Source organism: Piliocolobus tephrosceles, chromosome 12, assembly GCF_002776525.5.
Source record: "Piliocolobus tephrosceles isolate RC106 chromosome 12, ASM277652v3, whole genome shotgun sequence".
Lineage (NCBI taxonomy): Eukaryota > Metazoa > Chordata > Mammalia > Primates > Cercopithecidae > Piliocolobus > Piliocolobus tephrosceles.
The window spans coordinates 30089673-30104184 of NC_045445.1; the positions used below are offsets into that span (position 1 = coordinate 30089673).

The 14512-nt window shown below is 39.6% G+C and overlaps 1 protein-coding gene across 2 annotated transcripts in view; it reads left to right on the forward strand.

Annotated features, from left to right (window-relative positions):
* The window catches only part of TENM1 (teneurin transmembrane protein 1), a 604771-nt gene that overhangs the window by 523190 nt on the left and 67069 nt on the right, over nucleotides 1–14512 (forward strand). For both annotated transcript variants that reach the window (XM_023198891.1, XM_023198892.1), the window contains one exon: nucleotides 930–1084. In XM_023198891.1, the coding sequence (XP_023054659.1) occupies nucleotides 930–1084 (155 nt within the window). The remainder of the gene's footprint in view (nucleotides 1–929; nucleotides 1085–14512) is intronic.

The window sequence follows — 14512 nt, forward strand, 5'->3', positions numbered from 1 at the left end:
AAACTCCCTAAAAAAAAAAACAACAATAACAACAAAAAACAAGATATAGAGTAACCAGCTCATCCTGGTTTGTCAAGGATGGTCCTAGCTTTAAAGCTGATCTCTGCCTCAGTTACAGCCAAACCAGAGCAGTAGATCACTTTAGCTAAATAAGGCAGATGATCCTGTCCCTATGTTACCAAAGAGGAGTCTGAAATTTGCAAATGAATGACTCAAAGTCACACATTAGTTGTAAGTGGGGTATTCAGTATTAGAACCCAAGCCTTCGAACTGCTATTATAATAAAAATTTTAAGAAACCAGGCTGTAGTTAACAGTGTGTAAAAACTGTGAAAATTTTTATCAGCTTTTATCTTTTCTAGAAACTTAGCCATTCCCTTTGTGATACTATAATTTTGCTCTCCAACCCCCCTTAATAGATAATATGGAGAAAAAACTCAGCCCAGTTTATCAGAGTTATTACAAACTCCCTTTTAACAAAGTCTGAATTGATGAAAATAATTATAATGCTTTTCAAGTCAGTTATTTGCTAATGCAATCATGAAAATAAGCAGCAGCGTATGCATCAGCACCCTAAAAGAAATGTAATATACGTGATCTCCCTGTCTTTTCCCACTTATCTTAAAGATGATTTTTAATTGTGGGGGCAAGCAAGTATCAAGGGGGTAGAAATGTAAAACTGGACAAAACAAAATTATTAGACCTGGCTTTATCTCTGCATGTGACTTTTTGTCATTTCTTCTCAATACACAAAGAAGTGAATGTATGCCCCAACAAACCTCTCCCATTACTGTCCTGTCTGTGCTGAGCAAAACTTAATCTATATGTCTTTAAAATACCTTTCCATTGCTATAGCTTTTTTCAAAATACAGAACTTAGTACAAATGTGGTTCACTAGACTACTAATGCTTATTTGCTCTTTCCCAACAGGCATCACAGTTGATAGGCATGGATTCATTTACTTTGTGGATGGGACTATGATTCGCAAAATTGGTGAGAATGCTGTGATCACAACTGTAATCGGCTCAAATGGTCTGACTTCCACACAACCACTGAGCTGTGACTCAGGAATGGACATCACTCAGGTAGGCACCACTGGTTTTCAAGTGTTATCGTCATTTGGCATCATGGAAATGGGTAACAATTTTCTCATGTAGAAATTAGGTAGAATGGAAGCCTGGTATATCTGTTATAACACCAGATAGCAGAAGTTTCTGTTTATGTAAGTTACTTTTTTCCTCATTAGGAAAGCTTAGTTGGGAGAAAATGGTAAGCAAAGATGGAAGTAACGTCAGGTAGAATATTGACATACAATTAAGTAAAGTCTCTCAAACTTGAATTAATCAGAAGGTAAGGCCAATCTCATTTATTGAATATTTCTAAGATATGTAATTCTATTATTTTTAAATGAAACAGTGACTGAAATTTAGAAAAATAGTGACTATGAAGGCTCTTTAGACATCTTTTTTAATGAATATATGAGCATGTTGTTATTCACGTGTATATAAATAGCTATTTCTAGGGTGTTTGGAAATTTTCTTAAGTAAAAGCAACATCCCCTCTGAGATCTATTTTACTGTTATTTAGGAAATCTGTTTTTTGGGGTTTTGTTTTTGTTTTTGTTTTTGTTTTTTAAGCCAGTGAGGATAAAAGAAAATTCCGTGTAGCTCTCATCTGGGTCAAAAATTCTGATTTTACCACAATTCTACAAAATCAGTATTAGACATTTAAAGAGATTATAGAGCATACAGCATAGTCCCAACATTCAGTGTCTGACTTTCTTAGTCTGCAGAAACAAGAAATGAAGGAAATAGATTAGACAGTCCTCAAACCTTCCAGCTCTAACATTCCATAAATTTGTGACCCTAAGAAAGTAGATTATTAAATAATCTTCTCAAAAAAATTAAAGTGGATGTTGAGAGTTTTCAAATTGATTAGCGTATCAGAGAGGATGGTCTTGGCTGCAAGTAATAAAATACTTGTCTAAAAGTTATTTAAACAATAAGGTTTAATTATGTCACATAAAGAGATGTCCAAAGATAGCAAAGATGCCAGCAGATTTCCTTCTTGCGTCACATTGGCCAGAATTGAATCACATGCCCATGCCTTCACCAGTCACTGGCAAAGGGGAAATGGGATTACATAGTGGATTCAGACCCTCTAGAAGTGGGTCCCCTTCCCTGAGCACATTGCTACCTGATTCTTAAACCGAAATCAGAGTTCTGTTAGCAAGGAGTAAAGGGTTGCTACTGGGGAGGCAATGAGCAGTGTTCCCCACAGTTACGATATTCCTATTGCTTCATTTGTCATACCACCTAAAACCTAGAAAAACAAGGTAAATGTATTAGTCCATTTTTACACTGCTGATAAAGACATATCCAAGACTGGGCAATTTACAAAAGAAAGAGGTTTATTGGACTTACGGTTCCCCATGGAGGGGAGGCCTCACAATCATGGTGGAAGGCAAGGAGGAGCAAGTCATGTCTTACATGGATGGCGGCAAGCAAACAGAGAGCTTGTGCAGGGAAACTCCCATTTTTAAAACCATCATATCTCATGAGACTCATGCACTATCATGAGAACAGCTCAGGAAAGACCCATCCCCATAATTCAATCACCTCCCACCAGGTTTCTCCCACGACATGTGGGAATTGTAGGAGTTACAATTCAAGATGAGATTTGGGTGGGGACACAGCAAAACCATATTAGTAAGTAAAAGGAACACACCCCTAAGAAAACCTTGCTTTAGTCATTGACCCTAAGATCTCCTGCCACCTCCACCCACCTTGAGCATACATCTCTATAAAACACTAGCTTATTTAGGATTTCTTCTTCTCTATGTGCCCTTGCCCTGCCCCAGAAACTCAAGAAATGTTCATATATAGTCAACTACAAAAGTGAAATGGGGAGTTGGGCCTGGAAAACTGACAAAATGAACAAACCCTTTTTAATAGAGATTTGAATGGATCAGGCTATCAAGTCCTAGAATGGTCTAACTTTCCATGATTCAAAATGCTGCAGAAGGCAAGGAAAAGGAGCATTATTTATGGCAATAAAGAAGGGTGTGAATGTATTTGTACAAAGGAGGGGGGACAGAGAAGATGCACATGTATGATTCACTTGTGGGATATTTTTAACTTAAAATAGGGCACTTAGTATTGCAATCAGTCAACTCTAAACAACTTTTCTGTTTCTGTGTAGAAAAGTTATGTTGAAAGAGAATTCTTTGTCTTAGTAGAGCAAACATATGATCATCATCACCATGAGAAGGGTTCTTTTTCACATGACACTTTCCAAACATAATTCCCACCATAAAATCTCCTCACCCTTTTCAGGTTGAGATGTACAATGCAGACCACTGAAAAGTAGCCCTGGTAACCAGGAGACAGAAACTTTTCTCTATGGCATTTCATCCCAAGCCTCAGTTTCTCTGAAGTACCCTCTTTCCCCTTTCTTTACACAACTTTAGCTTTAGAGATATAGTAGAGTCTTTTGGAGGCAAGGGAGGTTGTGTGGTATGAGAAGGGGATGGTAGAAGCCAGCAGGATTTACCAGGAAAGAAAGCAGGTTTTATGTACAGATTATTTGGCCAGTAACTCTGCTGCTATCCACCATTTCCTGTTCTGTGCCTGAGACACACTAAAAAGTAACTCCAATTTGTCCACCCAGACTGGCTCAGAACAAGGATACTGTATTGATCAGTGTCCAGATTATCACCCTCTACCTTTATTAGAGGCCTACTTCTCATGGCCCCTTTCCCCCAGTCTGAAAGTACCTCTGCCAGTCCAAATCCCATTCTCCATCCTCCTCACACCTCACCTCTTCCATGGGAACCTTCCTTGATGGCTCTAGTCCTCACTGTTGCTTCATTCCCTTACTGGAATTTAGTATCACCATGCTTAAATGTAATTTGATCTTTGTTGGCAAACTGTGCACCCAACTGGTCTCCCACAGTAGACTGTGTGTTCCTGGAACATGCATAGAAAGGGCTCAACAGGTACAGTTAACATCTATACCTGAACCAAAAGGACATAATGGTGAAAAGAATATGAAAGAGTAGTGAGAGATGAAGCTAGAAAGGTAAGTGAGGGTGAAATGGTGAAGGTCCTTATAAGCATAATGAAGTTTATACTGGACAATGAGGAGACAATAACAGCGTTAAGAAGAGAAATGCGGATTTCTGCATTTCCAACTGAGGTACCGGGTTCATCTCACTGGGGTGTGTCAGACAGTGGGTGCAGCCCACCCAGTGAGAGCTGAAGCAGGGCGAGGCATCACCTCACCCGGGAAATTCAAGGGATAAGGGAATTCCCTTTCCTAGCCAAGGGAAACATTGAACCACAGCACCTGGAAAATCAGATCACTCCCACCCTAATACTGCACTATTCCAAGGGTCTTAGCAAACAGCACAGCAGGAGATTATATCCCACGCCTGGCTCAGAGGGTCCCACGACCACGGAGCCTCCCTCATTGCTAGCACAGCAGTCTGAGATCTAACAGCAAGGCAGCAGCAAGGCTGGGGTAGGGGTGCCCGCCATTGCTGAGGCTTGAGTAGGTAAACAAAGCAGCCTGGAAGCTTAACCATGGAGGAGCCCACTGCAGCTCAAGGAGGCCTGCCTGCCTCTGTAGACTCCATCTCTGGGGACAGGGCATAGCCAAACAAAAGGCAGCAGAAACCTCTGCAGATTTAAATATCCCTGTCTGACAGCTTTGAAGAGAGTAGTGGTTCTCCCAGCACGGAGTTTGAGATCTGAGAACAGACAAACTGCCTCAAGTGTGTCCCTGATCCCTGAATAGCCTAACCAGGAGGCACCCCCCAGTAGGGACAGACTGACACCTCACACGACCGGGTACCCCCCTGAGACGAAGCTTCCAGAGGAGTGGTCAGGCAGAAACATTTGCTGTTCAGCAATATTCACTCTTCTGCAGCCTCTGCTGCTGATACCCAAGCAAACAGTGTCTGGAGTGGACTGCCAGCAAACTCCAACAGACCTGCAGCTGAGGGTCCTGACTGTTAGAAGGAAAACTAACAAACAGAAAGGATATCCACACCAAAACCCCATCTGCATGTCACCATCATCAAAGACCAAAGGTAGATAAAACCACAAAGATGGGGAAAAAACAGAGCAGAAAAGCTGAAAATTCTAAAAATCTGAGCACCTCTCCCCCTCCAAAGGAATGCAGCTCCTTGCCAGCAATGGAACAAAACTAGACAGAGAATGACATTGACAAGCTGAGAGAAGCCTTCAGATGATCAAACTTCTCCAAGCTAAAGGAGGAAGTTCGAGCCCATCACAAAGAAGCTAAAAACCTTGAAAAAAGATTAGACAAATGGCTAACTAGAATAACCAATGTAGAGAAGTCCTTAAATGACCTGATAGAGCTGAAAACCATGGCACGAAAACTACATGACAAATGCACGAGCTTCAGTAACCAATTTGATCAACTGGAAGAAAGGGTATCAGTGATTGAAGATCAAATGAATGAAATGAAGCAAGAAGAGAAGTTTAGAGAAAAAAAGAGTAAAAAGAAATGAACAAAGCCTCCAAGAAATATGGGACTATGTGAAAAGACCAAATCTATGTCTGATTGGTTTACCTGAATGTGATGGGGAGAATGGAACCAAGTTGGAAAACACTGTGCAGGATATCATCCAGGAGAATTTCCCCAACCTAGTAAGGCAGGCCAACATTCAAATTCAGGAAATACAGAGAATGCCACAAAGATACTCCTCAAGAACAGCAACTCCAAGACACATAATTATCAGATTCACCAAAGTTCAAATGAAGGAAAAACTGTTAAGGGCAGCCAGAGAGAAAGGTCGGTTTACCCACAAAGGGAACCCCGTCAGACTAACAGCAGATCTCTCGGAAGAAACTCTCCAAGCCAGAAGAGAGTGGGGGCCAATATTCAACATTCTTAAAGAAAAGAATTTTTAACCCAGAATTTCATATCCTGCCAAACTAAGTTTCATAAGTGAAGGAGAAATAAAATCCTTTACAGACAAGAAAATGCTTAGAGATTTTGTCACCACCAGGCCTGCCCTACAAGAGCTCCTGAAGGAAGCACTAAACATGGAAAGGAACAACCAGTACTAGCCTTTGCAAAAACATGCCAAAATGTAAACACCATCAATGCCAGGAAGAAACTGCATCAACCAACGAGCAAAATAACCAGCTAACATCATAATGACAGGATCAAGTTCACACATAACAATATTAACCTTAAATGTAAATGGACTAAATGCTCCAATTAAAAGACACAGACTGGCAAATTGGATAAAGAGTCAAGACCCATCAGTTTGCTGTATTCAGGAGACCCATCTCACATGCAGAGACACACATAAGCTCAAAATAAAGGGATGGAGGAAGATCTACCAAGCAAATGGAAAACAATAAAAGGCAGGGGTTGCAATCCTAGTCTCTGATAAAACAGACTTTAAACCATCAAAGATCAAAAGAGACAAAGAAGGCCATTACATAATGGTAAAGGGATCAATTCAACAAGAAGAGCTAACTATCCTAAATATATATGTACCGAATACAGGAGCACCCAGATTCATAAAGCAAGTCCTTAGAGACTTACAAAGAGACTTAGACTCCCACAAAATAATAATGGGAGGCTTTAACACCCCACTGTCAACATTAGACAGATCAATGAGACAGAAAGTTAACAAGGATATCCAGGAAAGAACCCAACTCTGCACCAAGCAGACCTAATAGACATCTACAGAACTCTCCACCCCAAATCAACAGAATATACACTCTTCTCAGCACCACATCACACTTATTCCAAAATTGACCACATAATTGGAAGTAAAGCACTCCTCAGCAAATGTAAAAAACAGAAAATTATAACAAACTGTCTCTCAGACCACAGTGCAATCAAACTAGAACTCAGGACTAAAAAACTCAATCAAAACCACTCAACTACATGGAAACTGAACAAGCTGCTCCTGAATGACTACTAGGTACAAAACGAAATGAAGGCAAAAATAAAGATGTTCTTTGAAACCAATGAGAACAAAGATACAACATACCAGAATCTCTGCGACACATATAAAGCAGTGTGTAGAGGGAAATTTATGGCACTAAATGCCCACAAGAGAAAGCAGGAAAGATCTAAAATTGACACTCTAACATCACAATTAAGAGAATTAGAGAAGCAAGAGCAAACACATTCAAAAGCTAGCAAAAGGCAAGAAATAAGTTCAGAGCAGAACTGAAGGAGATGGAGAAACAAAAAACCCTTCAAAAAATGGCTTCCTGGCATCAATAGTCTTTACATTTGGCATGTTTTTGCAATGGCTGGTACTGGTTGATACTTTCCATGTTTAGGAGCTGGGTTTTTGAAAAGATCAACAAAATTGATAGACTGCTAGCAAGACTAATACAGAAGAAAAGAGAGAAGAATCAAATAGATGCAATAAAAAATGATAAAGGGGATATCACCATCGACCCCACAGACATACAAACTACCATCAGAGAACACTATAAACACCTCTACGCAAATAAACTAGAAAACCTAGAAGAAATGGATAAATTCCTGGACACATACACTTTCCCAAGACTAAACCAGGAAGAAGTTGAATCCCTGAATAGAACAATAGCAGGCTCTGAAATTGAGGCAATAATTAATAGCCTACCAACCAAAAAAAGTCCAGGAACAGACGGATTCACAGCTGAATTCTACCGGAGTACAAGGAGGAGCTGGTACCATTCCTTCTGAAACTATTCCAATCAATAGAAAAAGAGGGAATCCTCCCTAACTCATTTTATGAGGCCAGCATCATCCTGATACCAAAGCCTGGCAGAGACACAACAAAAAAAGAGAATTTTAGACCAATATCCCTGATGAACATCAATGCAAAAATCCTCAATAAAATACTGGCAAACCAAATCCAGCAGGACATCAAAAAGCTTATCCACCATGATCAAGTGGGCTTCATTCCTGGGATGCAAGGCTGGTTCAACATATGCAAATCAATAAATGTAATCCAGCATATAAGCAGAACCAAAGACAAAAACCACATGATTATATCAATAGATGCAGAAAAGGCCTTTGACAAAATTCAACAGCCCTTCATGCTAAAAACTGTCAATAAATTCGGTATTGATGGAACATATCTCAAAATAATAAGAGCTATTTATGACAAACCCACAGCCAATATCATACTGAATGGGCAAAAACTGGAAGCATTCCCTTTGAAAACTGGCACAACACAGGGATGCCCTCTCTCACCACTCCTATTCAACATAGTGTTGGAAGTTCTGGCCAGGGCAATCAGGCAGGAGAAAGAAATAAAGGGTATTCAATTAGGAAAAGAGGAAGTCAAATTGTCCCTGTTTGCAGATGACATGATTGTATATTTAGAAAACCCCTCTGTCTCAGCCCAAAATCTCCTTAAGCTGATAAGCAACTTCAGCAAAGTCTCAGGATACAAAATCAGTGTGCAAAAATCACAAGCATTCTTATACACCAATAACAGACAAACAGAGAGCCAAATCATGAGTGAACTCCCATTCACAATTGCTTCAAATAGAATAAAATACCTAGGAATCCAACTTACGAGGTATGTGAAGGACCTCTTCAAGGAGAACTACAAACCACTGCTCAATGAAATAAAAAGAGGACACAAACAAATGGAAGAACATTCCATGGTCTTGGATAGGAAGAATCAATATCGTGAAAATGGCCATACTGCCCAAGGTAATTTATAGATTCAATGCCATCCTCATTAAGCTGCCAATGACTTTCTTCACAGAATTGGAAAAAACTACTTTAAAGTTCATATGGAGCCAAAAAAGAGTTCACATTGCCAAGACAATCCTAAGCTGAAAGAACAAAGCTTCAGGCATCATGCTACCTGACTTCAAACTATACTACAAGGCTACAGTAACCAAAACAGCATGGTACTGGTACCAAAACAGAGATATAGACCAATGGAACAGAACAGAGCCCTCAGAAACAATACCACACATCTACAACCATCTGATCTTTGACAAACCTGACAAAAACAAGAAATGGGGAAAGGATTCCCTATTTAATAAATGGTGCTGGGAAAACTGGCTAGCCATATGTAGAAAGCTAAAACTGGATCCCTTCCTTATACCTTATACAAAAATTAATTCAAGATGGATTAGAGACTTAAATGTTAGACCTAATACCATAAAAACCCTAGAAGAAAACCTAGGTGGTACCATTCAGGACATAGGCATGGGCAACGACTTCATGTCTAAAAGACCAAAAGCAATGGCAGCAAAAGCCAAAATTGACAAATGGGATCTAATTAAACTAAAGAGCTTCTGCACAGCAAAAGAAACTACCATCAGAGTGAACAGGCAACTTATAGAATGGGAGAAAATTTTTGCAATCTACTCATCTGACAAAGGGCTAATATCCAGAACCTACAAAGAACTCAAACAAATTTACAAGAAAAAAACAAACAACCCCATCAAAAAGTGGGAGAAGGATATGAACAGACACTTCTCAAAAGAAGACATGTATGCAGCCAACAGACACATGAAAAAATGCTCATCATCACTCACTATCAGAGAAATGGAAATCAAAACCACAATGAGATACCATCTCACACCAGTTAGAATGGTGATCATTAAAAAGTCAGGAAATAACAGGTGCTTGGGAGGATGTGGAGAAATAGGAACACTTTTACACTGTTGGTGGGACTGTAAACTAGTTCAACCATTGTGGAAGACAGTGTGGTGATTCCTCAAGGATCTAGAACTAGAAACACCATTTGACCCAGCCATCCCATTACTGGGTATATACCCAAAGGATTACAAATCATGCTGCTATAAAGACACATGCACATGTATGTTTATTGCAGCACTATTCACAATAGCAAAGACTTGGAACCAACCCAAATGTCCATCAATGACAGACTGGATCAAGAAAATGTGGCACATATACACCATGGAATACTATGCAGCCATAAAGAAGGATGAGTTCGTGTCCTTTGTAGGGACATGGATGCAGCTGGAAACCATCATTCTCAGCAAACTATTGCAAGAACAGAAAACCAAACATCACGTGTTCTCACTCATAGGTGGGAATTGAACAATGAGAACACTTGGACACAGGAAGGGGAACATCACACACTGGGGCCTGTCGTGGGGTGGGGGTAGGGGGGAGGGATAGCATTAGGAGATATACCTAATGTAAATGATGAGTTAATGGGTGCAGCACACCAACATGGCACATGTATACATATGTAACAAACCTGCACGTTTTGCACATGTACCCTAGAACTTAAAGTATAATAAAAAAAATTTAAAAAAATAAAAAAGAAAGGGAGTGGTAAGAGGGGAAATCTTTGACCTGCTCCTGCTCTGGGAAAGCTTCTAATTTTTCATCATTAGCTGTGGGATATTTTTGTAAATGTTCTTTATTCTATTGAAGAAGTTTCCCTTTATTCCAAAAAAAAAAGGAAATGCATTTTTAAAATAGTATTAAGCATGGAAATCAGTTTTAAGAGATCATTCTAGCTGTTGCATAGAGAACCAAGTGAAGCAAAATAACACTAAAGGCAGGGAGACCACTTAAGAGGCAGTTGAAGAAATCCAGGTATGACAAGGACAAAACATATCGATATAGAAATGATCAGCCCCTTTCCAAGGGACTGCTATAAAAATTAAGCTGTTTTCCAATGCTTTTTGGATGTTCAGCTGATATTTCTTTGGGATACAACTCTGGATGAGACTTTCCATGACACTGCTCAGCTTTATGCAGGCTACATAGGCAAGCAATATTAATGGCTGAACCTAAAATATCATAGAAAGGTAGATAGATTAGTTAAACATTGGAGCTAACATCAAAGAACTTATTGACTGACAATTTCAGAATAGAGGGAACATGTGTATGGTAGTATCATTTACTGAGCCAGAGAATACAAGAGGAAGAGAAGCAGGTTTGCATGATGGTTGGATGATGGGTTCAGTTTGGGGTACGTTGAGTGCCTGTGTGGCATCTAGATAGGGATATCTGACAGGAAATTGGATACAGGTTTAAAGCTTGAGGTCTAACTACAGATTAGAGTTGTGATTGCTATTAGTTTACACATGGCAATGGTATATAGGGGCGTGGATGAGCTCTCTCATGGACAGTACGTAGTATAAAAAAGAGGAGAAGGCTTAAGACCAAGCTCTGTGGAACACCAGTATTCAAGAAAAGACTGAGGAATGAGAGCCTACAAAGGAGGCTGAGAGAAGGAGACCTGGCAATTAGAAGGAAAACAATGAAGGTGTCAAAAAAGCCAAGAGAAGCAAGCTTTTCAAGAGAAAGTGAATGGTCAGTATCAAATGCTGCTTAGGGATCATGAAAAATGAGGTGCTTTTTAAAGAAGCCATTAGATTTCACAGCATTAAAGCCTCTGATAAGAGTGCCTTTGATAGGGTGCTAATTAATGAGAGTCAGATACCAGTGGCAGAGTAGGAAGTGAGGAAATGGAGAAATGGAAAATACATCACTTCTTTGAGATGTTTGGCTGGAAAGAAGAGGCTTTGGCATTGAAACAAATCAGCTCCCAGGTGTGGGAAAATCAGCACCCAGGTGTGGCACAGGTGGACTAAAGCTGGAGAACACCAAATGAAATTGATGGGTCAGTTGATAGAGAGCTTACCAGGAGAAAGCCTGTCTGTGGCACAGCTTCCTAGATGCTCAGCCATTATGACCAGAGCTTCCCATCTGTTTAGACAAGTGTGACAGATTGGCAACCGATGTTTCCCATGACTGTACTTAAGAATATGGGCCATCTTCAGCTAGAGAGAAGAAATCTGAGCAGGGAGCTTCATAACACCCACCAAGAGCAAAGCCCTAGTTGTTTATAGTAGTACTTACAGTGATCCAGCTGAGCTTACACAGTGCTCAGTTTCATATTTCAGTAAATCAAAATATATTGATGGGTGAGGGCACAGACAAATGTCTAAATGAGAGTGCATTGTTTCTGCTGACAGGAATGGACGGGAGAGAAAATAGAGGCCTATGCTGCAACATGAAGATTTGAATCAGACCTTAAGAAAAGCTTACTGTTTCTAACACTATGTGGCAGCATCATATATTACAAAAAAAAATTTGTGAAGTTCCCACCTTTTGAAACTTTTCAAGCAAATATTGGATAGCAATAATCTATGAATGCTTGACATACAGGCCTCTCTGGAGCCAGGAAAATGGACCAACTGTTTTCTCAAAGTTCCTTCCAACTCAACAAAGGTGTCTCCACAGAAATACAACCAAATATCTAAAGTTTCTTGTTACCTTTCCAGCATTCCAGTATTTCAAAACCAAAAGATCTCCAACAAAGAAAGGCCCATCTATGCTAGCATAGTACCTATGGAGGTTAGAAAGTGATGTGAGAGAATGGTCCTCTTCATCTTACTTGCCTTCATCTTCTGCACTTTTCTGTGGCAAACCTAAGCCCAAAGAAGAATCAGTTTTCAGGGCTTGTCCTAATCTTTAGCAAATCATTAAGTCCTATAGTAAGTCTAAGAATAACTGCTACCACTTATAGAGAGCTCATTATGTGCCAGGAACTATGCTAAGAATCTAATTTACACTCTTCCATTTTATCTACACAACCCAACCACCCTTGAGAGGTAGGTATTATTATCCCCATCTGCCAGAGGAGAAAACTGTTAGTCAGAAGGATTATATATTGTGCTATGACCATAGAGTTATTGAGTGATATAACTAAGATTTTGGCACAAACGTTCTGAACCCAAGTGTGCATTTTTCCAGCCTCTGGAGATGACCAAATATCATTGTATTTAGCTGAGTGACAAATGCCACTTGGTTGAAGAATATGCTGTTTATTCACAGAATGTGTGTTTAGTGGCAGTTAGGAAAGAGTTTAATAAAACCTAATCGTCTCAGGAAATGAAATTTGCTTTGACAATAAAATCATCCATTTGTTCAAAATCAATATCTTTTTTTGATTTACTGAAATCTGAAACTGAACTCTCAGTACAAACTCTGAAGCATAACTGCCCTTTGTAAGCTATAAGCAACCAGGCCTTTCACTTCAGGAGATGAGTTGATTATCAAGAGACTGGGTGCTTTATTTCTGTTGCTGCTTTTGAATCATCCTGCTCTGGTAACTCACTTCCATCTGATGCCTGACTAGAATGGAATTGGGAGTTAGAGCAAATTTCTTGATGGGATAGCAAGTTGCGCCTTGGAGCCAGCCTAATGCTTTTCCCAAAGTCAGCCCGATAGGAGATACACAAGCAAGATGGACCTTTTGCATGCATAGGAAATCCTGTTGACCTACTGCCCATAAGGCACACACTTTGAGCTGTTTGTCTAGAGCATCCAGATACACAGCCAGTGCTTCATAAGTGCTTATTGGATGATTTGTACGTTTCTCACTGGTTTCCAATAGCACCCATTTGTCAGATGGGTATAACGAGGTAGGGGAAGCGTCATCCATAGTTGCGCAGGAAGGAAGGTAACATTCTTTGGAGGAGCAAACTTTGTACTCATATATTACCTCTATTGAACTAGTCCACTAGGAATCTTACTCTTCTCAGTCATTTGATGCCTGACTTCTCTCCAGAATATTCTGACCATGTAGTAACAATCCAACCTATTTTCAAATGCTTCTTGTGATAAGGAATTTACTACCTCCCCCAGGCAGCACATTCCATCTTTGAATGCCTCTGACGACAAGCTTTTCTTGGATCCCTTTAACTTTTTGTCTTCCTTTAACTTTCACCATCCAGTCTTACTAGTGAATCAAGCACTATACTGGGTATGTTTATATGTTATCTTATTTAATCCTCATGACAGTCCTTCAATATAGGTATTATGTTCCCCTGTTTTTAATACATATGGAAAACAATATTCAGAAGAATTGAGTGATTTGGTCAAGGTCACACAACCAATAAGTGGCAGAGTTGGAATTTGAACCTGGTCAACCTGATGCCAAAGCCCACATTATTTTCACCAAACTACATTAAACTGCCTCCTCCACATGACAGCCCTCTTAGTACAAGAAAACAACTCTTTCATGCCTCTTAAGTCACATTCACACTTCATTTAACTATACTTCATTTTACATGGTTTTGAGTTCCTTCACCATTCTTCCAGGATGGAAGACACGATGGCTTCCAGAATGAATAAAATAATCCATATGTGCTCTGAGTACTCAGAGGTAGAATGGGAACTGTCACAACTCCCTTTCTATATTGTTTCTTTTCCTTTTGCTCATTGATTGTTAAAAAACAAAAACAAAAAAAAAAAAACTTTAGCCACAGAACATTTACTTCAAACAAATCAGTCTCAATTTGAGACTGATAGAAGCAAACAGCAGATTCAAACAGCAGATTCAAACAAGAGGTGGTGTCCCAGAACCTTCTTTATTCAAGCTTACTTCCATGCAGTGGTAGCTTGCATGGTGACCTCAAAGGCACTTTTGCAAAATGATAAAGAAATAAAGGGCATAGATTAGAAAACTACAGCTAAAGTTGACTGGAATTTTTTCACAGCTATATCACAGA